At 53.9% G+C, this 21,445-nt stretch overlaps 1 protein-coding gene across 3 annotated transcripts in view; it reads right to left on the bottom strand.

The window, feature by feature from the left end:
• ZBTB16 (zinc finger and BTB domain containing 16) overlaps positions 1 to 21,445 on the bottom strand; it is a 54,353-nt gene that overhangs the window by 14,484 nt on the left and 18,424 nt on the right. For all 3 annotated transcript variants that reach the window (XM_064398023.1, XM_064398021.1, XM_064398022.1), the window contains exons 3-4: positions 12,447 to 12,544; positions 4,621 to 4,707 (exon numbers count right to left, since the gene is read on the bottom strand). In XM_064398023.1, coding sequence (XP_064254093.1) covers positions 4,621 to 4,707; positions 12,447 to 12,544 — 185 coding nt within the window. The remainder of the gene's footprint in view (positions 1 to 4,620; positions 4,708 to 12,446; positions 12,545 to 21,445) is intronic.

Raw genomic sequence — 21,445 nt, 5'->3', positions numbered from 1 at the left:
TGGGGCTCTGACCAGCACCCTGAATGCCAGCAAAGGGAGGCTGCCAAGGCCCTCTGGTGCTCCAGGGCAACAATAGATGTTAAAGCTTCCAAGGGAGGGAGGGAAAAAACTTGCAGTGATACCGCACTGGTTTGGTTAAATGGGGAGCCACTTGGCAACTAAATTTGATAATGCTTTTGTCCATGGGTCAGAGGTTAAATATGTTCACACTAATCCCCTTCATCTAGAATTAAAGGACAAGAAAGATTTCTCCGTAGCTTAGCGAGAGGGCTTTTCTCATCGTGCTTTAAATAGTATTTGCACAGGAAAATTAAAGGCGGACCATTGGCCCCGATGCCATCGTGGCTGCACGGCTCTGCCACGCTCCCATCTCCTCTCTGCTTTTGGTGAACCCACCGGCTTGCCTGGCCTCATCACATTTCCCCATGTGTGCACCAAGGAGCACAGGGAATTCTTGCTGCCATTTGCTGTCAAAGTGGCAGAAGCAGCCGTGGTTTGGGAGGCAGGGAGATTCCCGGCTGCAGGAATGCGCGCCAGGACTCAGATTTCAAGTGCTGTCACAGGACATTACTGTCAGACAAAGGGGCTCTGTGCTGCGCCCCTAGGACCCACTGCCCCCAGACCCTCTGTGAGCTGGGGCCGGCACCTGAGCATCCACAATCCACTCTTGCACCAAGAGAAAATCTGCGAAGCATCGGCTGTCCATCGCAGCACGGCACCGCCGGCGCGCCCTCCCCCAGCCCAGGCGAGCACCCGAGACATAATTACCTCTAAGCATACTTAATACTACAGTGCATTATCTCTAGCTATGGAAAAAAGCATGATCTGGAGGTATTTCCTCCCAAAGTCTCGTTGGGCTGCTCTCAGAAAACCCTCCTGAGTCCTGTGAAACCGTAACAGAAAGGCACAGACAGCCCAGGAAGATGTCAGGTTGGGTTTGGTAAGGAACTGTGCCAGCTGCTTGTGCTGGCTGCTTGTGCCAGGCATTGCTTTGATCAAACTGTGGAAGAGGATGCAGCAGGACAAGCCACAAACAGCATCTCCCAAATCTGCTGCTGGAGCAGGGACATTGCAGATGGCTGTTGGTGGCCAGTGGCACCACTGAGACAAGCCCCAGCCACTGGCAGAGGCATGCCAGCATCCTAGTGGAGTGCTGGCCTGACCATTAATCGTGGTGCCACACCGAGTGTGAGACAAACAGAATTTGTTTTTCAGTGTGATTTATAGCTCACATCACCAAACTCATGTGTTATGTTCCACTTGCTCAAAATCTGTCATTTCCACACTGGAAGAAGCAGTGTGCCATACATCTGCAGCATCACTGCAAGGTTTTGGGCTGGAACCATTTTGAGGCAGAGAAAGCAAAGCAAATGTGAGGAGATAAGACAAACACGTAATAAACTTGACTCAATGTACATTTGCCAAGAACAGGGGTGGTGCGTGCCCGTGTGACAGTGCAGCTCCGGCGCAATGCCCCCTCCACCTCCTCCAGGCTCCCACGCATTCCTTGGCAAACCCAAGCCAGTAATGGGGTTGCTGGGATGCTCTTCTATGGAAAAACACCGAGAGCTCTGGTGTATAACACAAAAATAATTTTAAAAATTTCAAAAATCCCTGTGCAGTCGTTGAACAACACTTGCCATGGGACCCAGCGCGGGGGCATCCTGCCACCTCTGCTCCCGGGTTCCTGCTCTCACGCGCCAGATCTTTCTCCCTTTGTACCTCCGCTTATGCTGCACGACTGTTTTGAATCTCTAAAATAATGTGACAAGTTAATGATGGCACAATTATCTAAATGTTTAACAGACATGTTATCTAAGTGAATCGGATTGAGATTCCATCCCGCTGACAATAAACATCAATGGGAGAGCAGAAAGTGATAGGCAAATTATCGCCAACCCTGCAATTTCAATGCTATTAAATTTGGAGGAATAACAGCCCTGAGGCCTGTAAACTCTGAATAAAATAGACCCTTGTGTTTGGCCAACTATTAAATCAAAACGCTACCAACATCCCAGCAAAAGAAAAAAAAACAGGGGGGAAGAAAAGGGGGGAAGATATAGAGCTTTTCAATTTTCAGTTACATGTTGGTTTTATTAATTCCTTTCTGCTGCTGGTGTCTCAGGGCGGAGGATACGAGGGATATGAGGGATGCGAGTGTGGGATGTAGGAAGGGAATGCACCCAGGGGATGTGGGCAAGGGAGAGTGAAGGGTCCTGCCCCATCCTTGGTGGCGCGGCCGGGGGCACGCCAACCCCACAAACCAAAAAGCCAACTACCTGCTGAGGCAAACATGCCCCGTAGTGGGTGTCGCTCATGCCCACGTGAAACTGGGTCAGGAGTAAATGTGTGCTGTCCCGCTGACTGACGCCGGCTGCCGTGTGCTAACTGCCTTGGCACACGGGAGGAAACTCGAGCCGAGTCACCTCTGATATTTATAAACGCCGGCACGAGCCCAGAGCCCGTTAGCACGAACACCGCTCGTGTGCGCATCCCGGCTCCCAGCGGCGCTGCCCGGGGCTGCTCAGCCTGCCATCTCAATGCATTCTGGTTTTTCCTCTACATTTGAGGAGAAGGGTGAGGAATTTTCCATGCTCTCCTCCCCAGCACCAAGCTTGTGCTTGTGGAAGATGAGCCAAAACAGTTGCTGCTTTTCCTATTGCAGCGGGACGGGGGCCAAGGACAGTGCACACCCGGAGAGGGCGTCTCGGCCCCGTGTCTGTGGGGCTGCACACAGCCCTGCCAGCGCCGTGCTTACAAGCAGGAACTATTTTTTTTTGGTATTTATTCTTGTTTTTTGCCTTGCCTCAGGAAGTGGGGTGTCAGTTTTCTCCTGTGGAGACGAGCAGTGCTTGATGCAGCACATGTACAACAGCCTGGCTTTGTGTTACCATCATTCAAAGCAGCAGGGAGGGCAGTGGGGAAAAGAAATAACATAAAGGGGGTCCTGGGTGCTGTTGAGAGTCCACCTGAGAAATAGCCCCATGTGCTGAAAGAAAACCCTGAGAACCCTTCATCTCCTGCACAAAGCTCCACAGCTGTAGGTCATGTGGGGAAGCAGTGACTCTTGTGGAGAGGTCCCACATCTCTCCTGAACACTATTTTTGAGTAATGTGGGTGGATTTGGTCAGCCTGTACCAGACACCCTGCTCAGCTTTTGATGCCATCTCTGAAGGCCTCTACCTGCCTCTCTGCCAGAAAGGGTTATGCATTTCTTTCACCTGGAAAGTTGGAAGGTCTTTTGCCAGCCAACCTGCAGTTAAGGGCAAAGGAATAACATCCAAAACAAACCTGTTCTGGAAGATGCTATTATTTGGGAAGGGGGTTAATTATAGCAAGGCTGGGGAGGGATACTTTCCATGCCAGCAGAGGAGAGGAAACAATTCATTTTGCCTGCCCTGGCCACTCAGCCCCTCTCTGCCATGTTTACAGCTGGGGCAGTGATAACAAGCTCCCCTTGGGTCACTGTGTCCCCCTGCTCTGGTTGCCCATTGCCCTTTGAGCTTTGGCACAGTCCAGCCCCAAGGATCCACCAGCCAAAGGGGGTTTAATCCCTGCAGGAATGTCAGGGTTGTTAGCCAAACTGCTCTGCATCTGCAGGATGGTTTGGGGTGCAGGCATCATCGAGCTCCGTGGCTGGGCTGCCACTTGTCACCCCAGGATGCTCAACAGGTCTGGGAAATAGAAGGAAAGGGGGAACTCTGCAATTTGCTTGGCCACTTTGAAGCCCCTGCCTGGGCTCGGGTTGTTCAGCCCTGTGCAGCCAGTCCCTCACTGTGCTGGCCGCCCCTTCACAGCCCTTCTCCCCAGCCTACAGCAGAGAGAGCTTCCAAACAGACCTGGAATGGCAAAACCCAGCCTGCAGCTGCATGGGCATGGACAGGGAAGGCAAGTACTTTAAGATTTATGGAGTGGTGTTTGGCCAGCACAGCTCCATGACCGGGTGACAGCCGGAGCCATTCCTGCCCGGTGACACAGCACTTTGCATCCATCCTCACACCCCCAGCCTGAAGTGGGGCGAGCTCTCTGTGCCAGCCCGAGCACAAACTCACTGCCAGTGGCATTTATATCAGGGCTTTCAGCACTGAAAGACGAACCTGTGCTCAGTTAAACCGCTCCCAATATAGCACAGGAGGAGCAGGAGCTCTGTCCTGCTCCAGTCTAGTTTGGAGGGTGAAGGGCTCCACCTGGGTCTGCCCGGCTGTGAACTCCCCCAGGCAAACCTTTCCCAGGCACGGCAGCTTTTGCAAGAGGCTGAAGAGATCCTTGTGTTCCTGATGGTGGCATCACCGAAGGGCTGGGAAGTGCCAGAGTAGAAACACGGCAGAAACCAACTTCAGGGAGGGGTTTGGACAGGGACAAGCTTTGCTTGCAAAGGGGACAAACGACCCCACATTTGTTCTGCCGTTGTTTCCCATGCAGATGCTGAGCAGTGGTGCAGCAGCTCTGCACCAACTGATACCTTAATCTGTGCTTTAGTGCAGGAGGAGCTGGGGCTGCCTGGGCAGCACAGAGGCAGGAACTGCAGAAGGTCCAGCTCTGTTGGGCTAAGGGTGACAAAGGCAGCCCAAATGTTAAAGCCTGCCCCTAACTGAAGGGTGGAAGGGGAGGGCCACGTACCGGTGTGCGTCTGTCGGTGCGTCTCCAGGGCATCTTCCTTCGAGAACTGGGCACCACACTGATCACAGACCAGGGCCTTGGCACCCGCTGGGGAGAGAAAAGGGAGAGCAGCGTTATTCCATGGACAGAAGGACGCACACCTGCACACTGCTGCTGCCATTAACGCTCCAGGACCATGGAGGGGTTTCGTGTTTAATGTGCCCTGTGCAGCCAGCAAAAGCAGTGCCTCATTCAGCCCTGTGCTCCTTGCACATCACAGCAAAATACAGAGCTGCTTGCCAGGAAAAGATTATTACTATTTTTTAAAATCATTACATATCAGTGCATTTCATTAGCACTGCAACTTATCCAATTGCAATTGGTTTCCTGTCCCTTCCCATCGTGGCTGGTGCTGCTGGTACCCAAAGATGCACCTGATGAGGGATGTGGCTGGAATGCAACAACTGAGCAAAAAGCTCAGAGGCATCTCTGACTATTGGAAAGAGATGTGGGATTTGGGGCAATTCTTAGAAAATTACTATCAATGTGCTGCTGGTTTGGGTGAGGACAAACCCAGGATGCCCAGCAGCAGATAAGTAACTTCTAGATGAAAGCAGATTAATGACACACCATATCCAACAGCATTGTGGGACAAAGCCGCAGCCCCATTTTGAGGTTGGATTCATCTGTTGTGAGGAGCTGAATGTTACAGAGCAGCATTCAAGGTGGGGCACTGCCTCGCAGAATGCTGTGCTGCCCATTTTCAGGGGTCCACACTGCCTCTCCCCTCTCCTTCCCTCCCCACCGAGCCCTGCATCCCACAGCCAGGGTGGGATCTGGGGAAAGGTGGGTAGAGAAGGCGACAGGCAGAGAGGTATCACAAGAAGCATTGAGCAGAGAATTCCTTTGCCTTTAAATTGTCTCGGTAACGGCTGGCTCGCAGGCAGAAATATTTGGCAGCGGCGAAATTAAAAGTGATAAATTTTCTCGCCAAGAGCTGATCGATAATAGAGGTCTCATCTGTTAATCAATATGACAGTCTGCCTGTTTACTGTGCATATGTTGTTCCCCGCCGCCCTCGCTGCGATGTCAACTTTGCATTCAAAACAACCCGAGTGCACCTGGGCCGCTGGCGGCTCCAGAGGGGCAAACACCCCCAAACTTTGGGGCGCTCCAGGGCGGCTCCCCCGGGCTGCCGCCGGCCCGGTGGCACCCCACCAGCCATGTGGGGCACTGGGATGTGGGTGCTGCCGGGGGTGCCCTCTCCGGGCACAGCAGGGAGAGGAAGAGCGTGGGATGGGGGAAGTGGGATGGGGAGAAGCAGCCGGGGCGGCGAGGATGGGGCAGCAGCGCGGGCAGTGCGAGCCGGCAGTTGCCAAGGCAATGGCTCTCCATCGCCACTCGAAGCTCCGCAGGGCCCTCCGCAGCCGGCAGCGACCCACGGGGACACGGCAGCGATCCGGGAGGGTGCGGCAGCAACAGGTTCTCCCCGGGCAGGGCTGCCGGCGCTGCGCCCTCCCGGGCGCGCTGCTGGACACCGGGTCTGACTCTCCTTGCCCATTTCCACACGGGATTAGCGGGCAGGAGAGACGTGCCAGTGCCCTCGGCGAGCTGCGGCCGGAGGGGCCGCAGGGAGGCACAGCCCGGCGAGGCAAAGGCAGCCAGCATCTGGCCGGGGGGCGGGCGAGGGGGGAGGAAAAATTCCTGGCGAGGCGAAAATAAACAGGGCGAACGCAGGGAGGAGCCGGGCGCGCTGGCTTACATAAGGAAGCACAGTGTGTACCAAAACAGCGGACCCAAAAAAAGCCGGAGCTGTCAGAACAATGAGTACAGACGCGGGGCATTTACAGCAGGCGCTGCCGTACAGTTTTATTTACAGTACCTCTTATCAGCGCGGGAACAGCACGCCGCCTGCCAATTTCCAAAGGCCAGGACTGCGTGTTCTTTCCCTCAAGTAGATGTGTACTCCAGGCGGGGGGAGGTTGGTTTTTTTTTTCTCTCTTTTTTTCTTTTTTTTTTTTTTTTTTCTCATCAGCAAAACAAAAAACTGATACGGAGCCAGAATTCCTGTAATGTACACACGCCGGCGGGGAGGGGGAGGAGGAGGAGGGCGGCGATTGAATATGTAAATAGTTCAAGGTTAATTTTACTATGTGAGTCACTGGGAAAATGTCATCCAACATCTGAGCTTATTATAACAGGGCTCAGAAAAAAAACCACCACGGCTTGCTGTTTGTTATGAAAGGGAGCAGGACACGTTGGAAAGCGGAGCTCATGGCAGGGCTCTCTTCTCCCCCCCTTGCCTTCCTCCCTGCTTTAAACAGAAACCATCCGCGCAGGTTTGGGCAGGGTATATTTAGCCAGCGCCTCGTATCGCCTACGACGCAGAGAGAGAGAGAGAGAGAGGTATCTCCAGATGATCTTATCGATGGGATGGGACAGGACTCCGCGTGCTGCCAAGTATCGGCCGCGTTTCGGCGCGAGCCCCGCTGCTGGCACCAGCCCCCCAGCCGTACATTTGTACCCGCACAAGCACATTTATAGCCCCTGCCTGATAAAGGTCGCTGGTGCAAGCGGGAGAGGAGCTGCTGCCTGCTCCGTCCTGAGCGATCCGCGCATCACTGCTGCCCCATGTGCCCCCCAAGCGAGGCTGGAGCTGCCCAGGCCTGCAGTGCCCCCAGAGCCACTCAGGTTGGACTTCATGATCTTGGAGGTCTTTTTGAAGCCCAGTTGTTTAATTTCCCCTCCAAGAAAGCTGAGGGGCCAGGCTGGCGGGCCGCACGGAGCGGGGTGCCCCATGGATCACGACACAGACCGGGCTGCAGCTCCCTCCCAACCAGCCAGGCTCAGCTCGGTGGCTGGGAGGGCAGAGCTCATCTTGATTCAGCCACCACCATCCCAACAGTCCCTCCCAACGCCCATCATTTAATTCATTTACTGGGGAGGAGAAACTTCCGTGGGGCTACGGAAGAGGCATGCTGAACGCTAGCTCAGGAAAAGAGAAGGAATAAAGGGAAAAGAGGGACTGGCAGCATCCTCTGGAGGAGGAGGAAGATGGGAAATAGGTGAGGAGAGTGGTGGGGGAGGATCCAGCCTTCCCCACTGCTGTTTTGGCACAATGGCCCCATCAGTAGAATGTGACATCCCCTCCCTCAGCAGAAGCAGTTAATAAAAATTTGGGATTGTATATTATTAACAGGCTGTAATTGGTGAGAAGATGGAGATGTGAGGGGGGGAAATATGGATTAAAAAAAAAATCGGCAAGAAAATTTATGCACTGCCTTTGCTTTACTACCTAATTAATTCAGTAATTTCAAAAACAATTTTATTTATGTTCCGTTTACCACATCAGAAGTGCAAAGAAAAAAGCACCAAACCACAGCGATGCTAAAATAATACCTCAAGGCATCTATTTTTAATCAGTGAAAAAAAAAAAAAAAGGGAAAAAAAGAGAAGAGCCAGCCCAGCTTCTATACAATCTCTGCTGGGCAGACCACCAACTCGGGGAGCGCAGCAGCCGAGCCCTCTGCGAGTGCCTTCCTGGCTGCCGAAAACAGAGCTTGTCAAAAAAAAAAAAAACAAATCCATAATGGCCTGAGGCTCCTCTCCAATCTATTTTCTGCTCAGCTGGTTTTAAATGAAGTTATTATGAGTCATTAAAACACCCGCAAGCCTGTGGAAGTCAGCCAATTACAATTTTAAATTTAGCCTGTTCTCTATCCCATTCTCTTGTTTTCTTCTTTTGCCCACATCAAGCCGCTTTCGGATTTTTATTATTGCCATTATTATTATTATTATTATTATCATTATTATTATTTCCCTTCTCCCCTGTTTCACCCAAGTGGAAGAGACAAGTCATGAAAATCTCTGTGCTAAAAAAATACCATAGAGAAATCCAAGAAGGGCTTAAAAAAGACAGAGCTGCAGAGCAGGCCTGGAGACTCAGCCTCAGCTCCTGCTCCCCGAAGTGCCACGGGAAGGTGATAAGGAACATCAGGAAAAGTGAGGTGTGGGCATTACAGAGCGGGGAGGGACCTTGGGCTGGAGTGCTGGAAACTCCTCTGAGAAGGATGCTGTGGCAGCACCTCGCAGCTGCCCTGGAGAGCCTCGGGATGGGATGGATGGGATGCTGGAGGGATGGAGCAGGGGCCTGGGGGAGGGTGAGGTGGTGCTCAGCAGCAACGCCATCACCCAGCCTCGGCCAGGCAGTGCCACCAACCCCGGCACCACCCAGGGCCGGTGCAGCAGGGAGCATTTTCATTCAAAAAGACGACAATTAAAATTATTAATTGTAACAACTGACTTGGGATCCCGAACTGGCGCGTTTTTACACAGCCCCCTTTCCCGCTGCCCCTGCCAGTGCCACTCATTCCAGCAGCATCCTCTCCACAGGGAAAAAATTACAGACCCCATCCCCGGCAGCCCCGCACGGCGAGCGAGCACGGCGCGTACTGCACAGCCCATAAAACTCCAAACAGCCTCCAGACACTCCTGCAATCGTCCTCCATCAAAACACTTTGTCTTGCATACAGAAATGCGGCGGGGCGCCGCGCGGAATACCAAATCAGCCCGTGACGGTGCGGGGAGGCGGCTCCTTGGCAACCGGGGGGGCTCCGCCACCGCCGCCGCTCGACAGGAAACAAAATCTGTCAAGCCTGTTGGGCAAATGATAAACATTAGCGGTATTAAAAACAACACAAAAGCTGCGTAAATGGCTGGCGAGCGTGCGGGGAGGGGTGGGCAGGCGTGGGGGGGCTCCTGCCCCTTTTTGCCTCCCAGACCAAGTGAGGGGGGGTCTCCAGCAGCACAACCCCGGGGGAAGTTTGGGAAGTTTCCCCCCCTGCAGAAGAAAGCAGGTGGGCAGCGATGGCCACGGACACTGCGAGGGAACAAGGAGGATGGATGGACGGACGTCGGATGGGTTGGGTGGGTGTGAGGGGTCCCGGCACCCCGCTCTGCACCCTGCCCTCAATAACATCACAGTGATATGTCCATAATGTCAATAATGCCAGTAAGGGAGCGGTGAGAGACGGTGGGTGAAAAATAAACGTATTTCATCAGGTGAGGGCGGGGAGAAGCAAGAAGCTGGCTTCAACCCAGCGGCCAGGTCCAGGAACCCGGCCAAAACAGAAGCTAAAAAGCAAACCATAATTTTCTGGTCTCAGTTCAGGCTCTTGAGGCAGAGAGGATGGGGAGGGGAGGGGTGGGGGCTAAGAGAAATGTATTTTTCATCAGCCAGTGTATAATTTATAAACAGCATTAAACAGTTTTTGTTTTCTTTCTTCCTCTCCCCCGTGTGCGCGGCTTGGCCGGCAGTCAAGCCTGCATTAATTTCTGCTGTGGGTACAGTGTGTTCTTGGATGCACATCTGCGGATGATCATAAACGCGGGAACGCTGGCAGAACATCCAGACCTGCCGGCAGGCCGCTGACATCACCCGGGACCGGGCGCGGGACGCCGGCCAGCCGGGGCGGGGGGGTCCCCGGGGAGCCGCCGGGGCCCGGCCGGGGCCAGCGCACCCCGCCCGCCCGCCGGCCCGGCGAGCCCCTCTGCCTCCACCGCGGTGGGATGTGCCGTCCCCTTCTGTCTGGGGGCCATCCCCACCAGCACGGACCCCGCTCCTCTGCTGGCCCCTGCTCCCTGGACAGCTCGTCCATCTCCCAGCAGGACCTTGGGGCTTTCTCCTGCCTCTCCTGAGGGTGAAGGAGCATTTGGGTGGGAAGCAACAGGGCAGGGGTCTGCGGGGTTGCTGCCTGTTTGTTCCCCATGCTGCCCGTGAGCATCCCTGCACACCGTTCCCAGCCCAGAGTGGAGAAGGGCAGCACAGCCATCTCCACAGCAGCCATTCCTGCTGCACGGAGAGGCAAAGCAAGCAGGGACAGACAGAAACCCCCATTCCTCCCTGTCCTGGGGAACAAACCCAGCCCACAGCAGGTGCTGGGTAACCAGCATCCCAGGCTGAGAATGAGCACCCACGGAGCATCAGCTCTGGCGAGGATGCACCTGAGGGAGCAGCAGTGCTGGGACCAGCCTCCCTGGTCAAACCAGTGTTCTGAGCCATAGAACCAACAAGCTGAGTCTCCCACCTCGCCTCCCTTGACAATTTGCTTTTCTGGGAGAAGGGCAACTCTCCATGTCAGCCTTAGAGATCTCTGAGAGCTTGTCTGCCAGCAGCACGGGCAGCAGGTAGGGAAAGACCTTGCATGGCATTAAGGGCTTTACATTTACACTTTATACTGAGAGTCAACATGGGGCCAAGCATTTCCCCTGCACCTGCAAGGCTGAGGCACAACAGCCCTGTGTGCTGAGCCCAGCCTGCCACAGAGCACCACAGCCCCCAGGGCTGGTCCCCAGCCAGACCCTCGGCAGGAACCTTCACCATAACCCACCAGCACCTGATGGGGAAGCTGCAATGTTAACACCCTCGAGCCCTTTGGCACTGGGGCTGGAAAAGGGTACCAGGGGGCACAGTCCTGCTGCAAACTCCCAGTTAAACACTGGTGTGGAGGCAAAGCTGCCTTCAGAGCTGAAAACGAGCCCTGCACCGCTGCTCCAGCATAACCTCAGCGCGTCCAGGGCTGGTGGCGGGGGGAGGCGAGGGAAGAGGTGCAAAGGTCTCCTGCTTTAATAAATAACAGCGCTGGAATTCACAGCGGCTGTTTGCGAGCTCGAGGCAGAGCTCTCCCCACCCCCCCAGCCCTCGCCGGATTTACAAAAAAAAAAAAAAAAAAAAATTAATCCTGTGCGATGACAAGCTTGGCTCAGCGTTCACTGTACATACTGTACCCACAAAGCTGGCTGCCTGCCAGGGACAGGCTGGGAGCCAGCACGACCATAACAAACACAAGCCGTGCGTGCCACTGCTGGGGGGAACAGCAGCCCTAGCCCCAGTCCTGGGGGGGGACAGCATCCTCAACTCCAGCACTCAGGGGGACCAGCATCCCAGGGACCACCACAGCAACCTGCTGCTGTCTGCAGGCACTCTGAGGAGCTGCTGCCTCCCAAAAAAGGGTGGGATGGGAACGGGGTCAGGGCTATTGACCAAAAATCAGAAAGCAGCAGCTGGCCAGACGAAGCGCCCCCGTACCCCAGGAAAAAGAGGAAGTGGGGAAAAAAATATGAAAACAGGTAAAAAATAGATTAAAGGGTAAAACAGCATTTAAAATAGAGTACAGCTTCACTGCCAAGCTATGTGCAAGCAGATGTGTGGCTACAGTACCTGCCACCCCCCAGAGGTCTGTCCTCAGAGCAGGAGGACAAGGACTCCTGACTGTGTCGGGGTCCAGGGGTCCCCTGGCTGTCTCCAGTTCCCCACATCAGCCCCCCAGCTGTGCCAGGACTGCACCCCAAGGGGAGCATCAGCTGACATGGACAGGCAGAGCACAAGTCTTCCCTCCAGTGCAGCGCTCCAGCCCTCCCCTATCTATTTAATTAAAGGCCCTGCAGCCTGTGAACCTGCTACTTGGATTCATTAGTCAGAGAACGCCTAATTCTGCAGTTTTGCTAACGAACCTGTGGTGGGGGCCCGAGGTGGAAACAATGCTCACGCTACGAGCAGGGCTGACCATGAGTAGCTGCGTGGCATGTAGAGTTTGTTATTCCAAGCTGCTTAGTCTGGAAAATATTTCCACAATTAAGGAACTGAAAACAAACTCCAAAAAAGAAAATTTAAATAAATCAAATTACCGGGCACTGGAGAACAAGTTTGCGATGTGCTGCCCGGGGAAGGGTGCAGCCGGCTCTGCACGTGTCTGCTGTAGAGGAGACGTGTGAGCTGGGCAGCACAGCATCCCGGGGTGGACAGGCAGAGCACCCCCAGCCCCAGCCCGGCAGCCCTCCCAACCCACCTGAGTGAGCCAGTAAGTGCATTCGCAGCCGCAAGCTGTCCAGGAACCGCTTCCCGCACAGCTCACATCCGTACGTCTTCATCCCACTGTGCAGCTTCCTAGGGGAGAACAAAGAGGGGTGAGCGCTCAGATGGGGGGAAGTGACCCAAAACACAGAGAAACCGCCCGGTGCTTCCTGCAGCCCACACTTTGCCCAGAGTCAGCGCTGGCTTGAGAAGCGCTGCAGGGAGGGCACGGATGGGGGGCCCCACGTGACTCCCCAGGACTGAGGAGACAACCCTCTCCCCACCAGTGTTTGTCATTTCTGCTACTGTTGGAGTCTTAATAAACTTGATAAATCTGAAATCTGGAGTTAAGGCAAAATCCATGTTGGCAAACTCCTTCCCCATGTTCCGAGCGCTTTTGAAAAAGGCACTGTACTCCAAAAAAAAACTCCAACCACTTTAAGAGGTTGTTTGTGTGCATTTCTAACCAAATCCCAATTTCCATCCAAATTCAGCATGACACAAATCACAAGCAACAAACACAGCCACCAGCTCGCAAACAGGAAACATGCCACTCACGGTTTCCTGGCAGCCCCAGGTACACACCGAGCTACGCCCGGGGCATTGCACAACCCTGAGTGTGCCAGGGGCTGAGCAGCCCCCACACCCTGCTACCAGGAGGGGCCTTTCTGCCCAGGGCACTGCCCACAGGCACTGATCACAGCAATGGGTGCCAGGCTCTGCATTACTGCCCATTCCTTGCTGTGAAGACATTGATGCTCCACCTTTGGGTAACCAAGCTCCGGACCAAGTGGAATGACCTTTAAAGGAGGTCAGCATTAAAGGAGCACTGTCCCAGTCCGAAAATACCAAGCCAATCCCATCCCCTTCCCAAGACATCGCTGCTGTCCCTGGCAGCCCCCCAGACTAATTTTCCTTCCCCTTTGGGACCAACTCAGCCCCCACCACCCATCAGGGAGCACCCTGAGGCTCAGTCCGCACAATGACTTGTGCTGCTAAGGGCACACAGGGGGACACAATGCCCAGAACATGAGGAATGGGGGCTTGGTGCTTTATTTCACCACCTCCACTGGTGGCAAACAGACTCTTTGCAAAGCCACCTGGCTGTGTGCTGGACAGCCACGCTGCTCAATGCCCCTGAGCCCCAAACGCACGGGCTGCTGCCCGCCAGCTCTCGGACACCATGAGCTGCTCAGACCTGTGGCTGGGGAGGACTGGGGACAGCAGCACGTGCAAAGTTTCAACATCGGATGCTGTAAACAGAGAAGTATTTGTGTGTGTTGAGGAGTTACACAGCCCATAGCTGTGTGCTGACCTCTGATCGCAGCCACCATTTATCATCGCGCCGCAGCAGGACGAGAGTATTTCTACTGCCTTGTTGCCAAAGACAAAACAGGAATGGTCCTGTCCAGGCCTGGATGTGGACCCTCTCGCGGGAGGGCTCAGCCCCAGCTGTGCAGGCTTGCGAGGACCATGTGCCTGTGAGCTCCTGCTGCCCTTCTCCTGAGGTGTAAGTTTTATTGGCGCAAAGCAGCTGCTGCTCTGACTGCAAGCAGGATCACCCCTCACTGCTGCAGAGAGCCCAGAGCCCAAACCACACTGCCCCATGGGGCTCAGGGGCTTGTTCCCTGGCTGCCAGCCCCACATCCCACCTTGCAGGATACTGAATAGCAGCATGGGAAGAGTTGGAGCAGGAGAAGACCCCCTGATGTTCAGCAGTGAGCGAATGCTTCAGAGCAGAAGGGAGAGGGAAGGAGCAGGAGCTGGTTTCAACTCTCAACTTTGCTGTATAATGTAATTATTAATCAGGCTTGTCCTGAATTCACTGTGTCATAGCAGAGGATTAGGAGTCATGCACGAATTCAGGCCAAGAAGGTTTACAATCCAAAGGATTTATCCGCCTTGCAAAAATAAATAAAACACCAACCTCCTGACAGGGCTCCGCTGCCAACGAGCAGCTCAATAAGTGACAACCTTCTCATTTTGCATTTTTAATTTGGGACATGCCTGTCACACTCCCTGGACTGGGCTGTGCTTGCTCCTGCACTTAACACCGGGCTAAAACCACTTTGTTAGGAAGACCCACGACACACCCTGGGTCTGCACTGCCCCTTCTGAGGCCAGAACGCCTCTTCCCTGGATTACAGTCTCACTGGTTAATTAGTTCAAGTAAAACATGGTGGTTTGGGTTTTTTTTTAAGCAAGTCTCAAGAAACAGAGAAATAGAAGGACAAGTTTCCTTCCTCTGCATCTCCCAAACCTATGGCTAGAACAACCTCTTCTATCTTCCAAGAACAGAGGGGGAAATAAGGAAATGAGGAGACCCCCAACCCCACTGGTGTCACGGTGCCCTGGAAATCCACCTGCCACTGCCCAGGGCGCTACGATGTCCCCAGATCACATCCTCTCTGCATCCTTTCAATGGGGCACAGGGGCGCTCAAAGAGTAATTTAGTTGCAATATCTCTATCAACAAATTTCAGCAGCAACAAAAGTTTTCCGCTCGGCGCCTGCTTCTAGGACGTTCTTATCACTCGCCATCTTGCAGGGTCCCTTTCAACAAGGTCTTAAAGCGCTTTATCTGCTCCATTTCCCGGTAGCGAAATATGATTGAAACGTTCTATTTCTGCTCGCCGGATTAAGGAGATGTTGCAAAACTGCACAAAAACCTGGCAGATGTAAGCAAGGTATTACGGCTGCTCGGGCTGTTAAGATCTGAGGGGAAAGATCAATATGTGCTTCTGAAGTTGTGCCTCCAGAAAGAGGGGGTGGGGGAGTGAAGGGCGTTAAAATACATGCCAGTGCTGCCCAAACTCTGTGCCAAAAGATAAACCGTGCTTTATTGTTCTGATACGAGGCTGCAACTGTGCTTCTTTCTCCTGCAAGGTCCCTACAAGCACACCAGCCAAGAAGGTGCCCACGGGATGGAGAGCAGAGGCAAGTGGGAAAAGTGCCTTTTTTGTAAAAAGAAGGTTTTCCTCTAATTCCTACACAATGTCCCACTTGAAGTGCATGGAAGCAAAGTCAGCCAAACCTCCAGGTCATGAGATATCACCCGAGGATGCTCTGGCACAGAGGGTGCCCAGGGCGATGAGGACCCCCAACAAGGATCCCATGGCACAGAGTCCCAGGCCTGGATCCAGCCTTCCCAAGGGAGCCCCAGCACGGGGCTTTGGCAAGGGGCTCTCCAGGCGGAATGCAAGCCCAGCGACACCCCCTCCCCGCCCAGCGCCGGCAAACAAAAGCCGGGCGAGAGGCTGGCCCCTCGCAAGCTGCCGGTAATTAAAAAGGCCTGTAAATGCCCCACAAAAAGCACTTCAAAGGGACGGCGACTCCAGCGAGACTGCGTGGTGTAAAAATTATGAGTTTTCCCCACAGGGTGCTCTGTGTGAAAAGGCCAGGCTCGGTGGCAAACGCCCATGATCGCTGCTCGGGGATGCGGGGGCTTGGCAGAGCATCTCGGGGTGCAGGACTTTGGTGGAGCACACTGGGGTGTGGGCACGGGAGCAGCTAAAGACCACTGCAAGCGTCCCACTGCCACCACAAGCAAATCTCTGCTCTGCCTGCTTAAAACCCTGCCTAAAACAGCCTTCTGCTTTCTTTACATGGGGAACTCTTGCATCCCAGCCCCTCCCCGCCACCCTTTTTGGGAAGCAGGGGAGACCCCCTCCCCTCCCTCCACACCGAGAAAGACACATGGCTCTTGGCTGTTTGATTACTTTTAAGTGTGTATTTTTCCCCTCAAACAGAGTGAATACAATGGTTAGGAAATTTGACAGAAAACTATTCCAAGCCATTTATTGCCTTAATGCGCACCTTTGTCCAACAGGCAGTTTTGACAGGAGCGATAAATTCCAAATTTATGTCAACAGAGCATATGTTGAACACCTCATTTCTGAGCTAAAGCGGCATGCTGCCCCATAAATCACCCTTCTGTTTGAAATGAAAGTAGATTACGGGCCCATGTTATTGAGCAGTTAGAGCCATAGTCATATAAATCAGAACTTTTAACTCCAGGCGATCCGTTCTGCAATTAACTAAAGGGCACTTTGTCATCTCCGGGCCAGGGCACAGCTTGGCAGGGTGGCCGGCTACTGAGGGAAGGCAAGAGCCCCTGGCTGCCGAGGAAAAGCACCAGTGCAGCTGAGGTTCATGCAGTACCTGTTGGAGCAGTGAGCCCCAGGACAAAGCCTGGAGCAGCGCGTGGCTGGAGCAGCCTGGCGTGGGAGATCCACGGCTGCAGGGGCTTGCACATCCCTGCCCGTGGATCCTGCCTGATCCACTGATCCGTGTTTTGGGACACGAAACACAGTGGGGGAATCGGGGGGCTGCATGACACAAGCAAAACAGCAGAATCCTGACAAGTCCAAAGCCAGGCGAAAACGCGTGAGTGCGGTGCTCAGAGTCCTGCACCAACAGAAATCTGTACCTGGGACTTCCACAGCAGTTTTGGAAGCATCAGGTCAAGATCCTCAACCCATGATCTCCCCCATCCATCCTGGTGCATCTCCCTGGATTGTTCCCCTGCATCTCCCAGGCATGCCATGCCATGGGACGGGGGTCCTGTGGGGTGTGGGGCTGGCAGATGCTGTGGGCAGTGGGACCAGAGGATGCTGTGGGGCCAGGGGACCCTGCAGGGGCTCAGCCCCGTGAGTGCTAGCAAAGGGTGAGGGTGCGAGGGGCAACTCACACCCATGGGAGTGTCAGAGCTATAAAAAGATCCAGACACTAAGTATTTCCTTTCCTATAAAATATTCATTGCTGCGCACGAGTGCCAGGGAGCACAAACCTCCAGCGGTTCTAACTTTGTGCCGCAGCAATAACGGAGTTTTATGGGAGCCTTCTGATTTGATTTGCACTGGGCCATCACGGCAGTGCCCTGCCACAGGGGCAGCTGCCAGCCAGCACAGCCCCACCACGGCAGACGTGCTGCACTGAACACTGGGCAGCCAGAATGGGACCAGTGTCCCTTTGCATTCCTCAAAAATCCTCCCTGCCACCCCATTTCCCCCAGTGATTGTAAATTAATATGAAATTGGTTCATCCCTGATCTGTTTTATCAAGATTCAGGCAGTGCCACATCTCATTTCAGTGGGGACAGAGCAGGAAGCCAAGGTCAGCGGACACCAAGCGGCTGCAAACCCCACATTCTCCATCCTGGGACACCAGCATCACACCTGGGCTGCCAAGAGAGTGGTTTTTCCCCTGATGGGGCTATTTACAACCCTTGGTGACTGACACTGGATCAGGCCATGGTCCTGGTGGCTCGGCTCCTGCAGTCACTGCTCTGCCCTCAGCTCCCAGCCCGGCGGATTAAAATAGCAGGGAGAGCTATTAAGGGCACGGGGAAGGGGGAAGGGAGCTGAGACCTTCCTTTCACTTTAATAAATTAAGGAGAAGGAAAGAAAAACCAACCAAAAACCTGCCCTCAAACCACCACTGCTGCTAAATATAAACAAACAAATAAATAAATCTCACAGGAGCTGGAAATAAAGATTTTACTATTTCTGAATGGTTTAATATAAAAAACCCCAAACAACTAACCAGGGGGAGGGGACAGCTATCAATAGAGAGCACTGAAATTCCCTGCCTGTACAATATTTATACTTACCATGAGCTAATTTATGAGTTCAAACCAGATGCTGCGGAGTGACATCATTCCACATGATGCCAACACTTCCCCTTTGAAAAAAGCCAAGGAAAGGATCCTGCTGTCCTGCCTTACCTGACAAGAACCAGGCACAAACACCAAATGTACAATTCCAATCTTTTTTTAGAGCCTGTCCACAACAATGTGAACAAATGCTGCCAAAGGGCAAAATTTGCTGCTGGCCTGGGCCAAGCATGTGTGGCAGCATCTCCCATCCACTGCTCCAGCATCCCACTGGAATGATGCTTCCAGCTCCACGGGTTGGGAAAAGACAACACAAACTGCCCACAGCAAAAAGGGCAGCATACAGATTATTTTTTTTAACGTGTTCCAAGGCCCTGGCTTCACATCCATGTTCAATATTCGTTATTGAATGGAATTCCCCAGGAGAGAGCTTTATCCATGCGAGCATTCCCTTTGTGTGTCCCAGACCCCCAAGCAAGAGCGTCCATGGGTTTGCAGGAGGTGGGGCAAGCACGGATGGGAACCCATCAGCTGCAGCCCTCAGACACAGCTGGCAGTGGGAAGTTTCCCTGTGCATCCCAGAAGGACCATGGGGCACAGATGCTGCTGCAGCTCCAGAGGTGGGCGGATCTGCCGCGTTCAAGAGGGGGTTCAGAATGCAGCCCTGCACAATTTCCTGAAAGCACGCTGAGTACCGGGTGTCAGCAGCTTCTGGGATCGGCCCTGCATCTCTGCTACACCACCTGGACGCTGGAGACTGACGTGAGCAGTTCCACAACTGCACAGTCACAGAGGGGTTAACGCGTGGCCACGCACGCGGCCCCGCTGGCAAAAACCGCGCTAACGTCCAAAACCATCGTCCCCGTTGTTCCTGGGGCATCTGGTGACAGTGACGCGCCTGGGCCCCGGGCACACGGGTGTCAGAGGCCGGGAGAGCGTCCTGACTGCAGGAGCTGCTGCTCTGGAAGCCCACGAGATCTCCGCGGAGCAGCAAAGTGACCTTCGCGCCGAGTACATCTGCCGCAGCGGCGGCGTGATTATGCAGATGTTTGGATTCCTAATTCAGAAATAATAAGCGGTTCGCAGATTCCAAGTTTAAAAATATGTTCATCATCTGGTTTCCGTAGCAGCACGCGTGCCATTGGAGCACCAGCAAAGCGCTGGCCTCGGCCACTCCTTCCTGCCGACCTTCAGGATGGCTGGGACACCTGCCTCGAGCAGCCTGGGCTGGGGAAGATGTCCCTGTCCGTGGCAGGGAGCTGGATGAGCTTCAAGGGCCCTGCCAACCCAAACCATTTTGGGAGAAAAGCATTCAGCACGATGCATCGGATGCTTTCCAGAGGCAACAGTCCTGGGATGGTCCAGGCAGCATCATCCTGCTGCTCCCCAGGGAAGCTGCTCCCATTCTGCTGCTCCTCCTGAAGCCTCAAGGCAATGGCAAAAGTCCCCAAAAAACCAAAAGGAGGGAGACAGGGGAAAAGTGGATATGCTATTGGGGTGCTGGAGCACAGAGAAACTTAAATGAGGGGGAGAATTTTAGGGTAGGGGGAATTTTGTTTTAATTTCCACTCTCTTTGATGACCTGAGCACAGGGCTAAGGCTGGACATGAATCAGTAACAGGGTGGTACCCCAGAGCTGCCTCAGGGATGAGCTGGGATGGGCCCAGGAGCTGCTTCCCTGCCCTGAGCTCCTCTTCAGGGATTAGGAACAGCCCCCAGGTGCCAGATGGAACCAATCCACAGCTTGGCTGCTCTGTTCCATGAGGGAGACACGCACTTCCCACCCCTCACCTCCCTATGGAGATGCTGAGGATGCTGATGCTCCATCCCTGGTGCCTCCCTGGTTTCTGCCCTGGCTCACCCACCTGGGACCTGCACAGGGAAGGGGCACAAACCACAGAGAAATGCTGCTGCTCCCATGAGCGGCCTGCATCCTGAGGAGTTTTATAAGGTAATCAAATATGCAAGAGATTCAACAAACTAATTTCAAGCACACACCTGGGGTCCTCTGATAATGTCGGCTGTGCCTATACAGCGCAAGGATTAAAATTTCATAGAGTCATGATTTCATCAGTCGCTAAACTACAAAGGATTAATTAACAGCCAGGGAAGAGCTCATGGCTTGGAAATACAGTCTTAAGGAAAATATCTATCTTGGCTCTCCAGATGTCAGCACACAGACGAATAAAGCTTTGATGAAAACACTTTCTTATTATTAGCAACTCCAAAACATTGTGTTTTTGTAGCTGGAATTAAGGATGCCCAATTCCAACCTGCCACTGCCTGGATCTCTGCATTGTCACGTGCCTTTCTGGAGGTTTGGGCTCCTGGGATGTGACTGTCTGGCACACACTGGGGTTTTCTGCTGTATTTTGGGGATGGGCAGAGACACCTCCCTTGGAGAAGGGATGGGAGAACCCCAAGCATCCAGGAGTCCAGCCACAGGTCTTGCCTTTGCTCTGAGCACACTGCCTGCCCTGTGCTCACTGGCTTCCAGAGAGTCTCCCAAAGTATTCCTCATGCTGGCTGGGCTTCAAAAGTTTGGGAAGGGAACAGGCGACGGCCTCAGCACTGGTAGTGGGAGTGGGGAGCAGCAGAGCATCCCCCTTCCCTGAGAAGATGAATTAGGGAGCTGTCAGCCAGGGACAGGCGCAGCAGCCGTGCTGCTGTACAGGGGCAGTGGAAGTGTCTTTGATTAATGGAACTGTAACTCTGGGCTCTTGCACAGTCCTTCTCCACCAGGAGAGATGTGCTCAGACAGGCTGGAAATGCTGTACTCCACACGGGTTCCCCAGGTGCTTCTCCCACCCCTGGACTGGTCTCCTCCTGTCCTCCACTGCTGCCTTTGCCCAGGTCTGCACCGCCTCCTCAGGAGTTCCCAGGGAGCACAAAGAACTAATTATTTCCAATTACAAGTTGGGAAGCGAACATTATGCACCTTGTCAAGGCAGCAAATTAACATATCTGCACTGCACCGAGTTTTGGGGAGCCCCAAGTGCCCAGGAAGAGGAGACGGCAGCAAGGGAAGCACCTTGGCAGCTCAGGGACTGCTGCCCACCCAACTGCAAAATCCCCCTTGGAAAACACATTTGTGGGAGAGACTGTGGAAACGGGAAGTGTCAGAGGAGCTTGCACAGGCTGAGCAGAGCTGTCAGCACTGCACGGTGCTGCACGTGGGACTGCCTTGCATCCACCGTGTCCGAGCTGGCTCTGCTCCCAAAGCCACACAACATCTGCGCCGAGGGAGCGAGCGGCCGCTGGCTGGAATCACGCTGGAATCACTCTGGAATCACGCTGGAATCACGCTGGAATCACTCTGGAATCACTCTGGAATCACGCTCATGGCAGAGCTGTGTGGGGAGATGCTGCTCACCGCAGCAG

This window comes from Passer domesticus, chromosome 23 (genome assembly GCF_036417665.1).
Source record: "Passer domesticus isolate bPasDom1 chromosome 23, bPasDom1.hap1, whole genome shotgun sequence".
Classification (NCBI taxonomy): domain Eukaryota; kingdom Metazoa; phylum Chordata; class Aves; order Passeriformes; family Passeridae; genus Passer; species Passer domesticus.
Note: the sequence above shows the minus strand (reverse complement) of the source record. Positions and strands in the feature narration are given on the sequence as shown.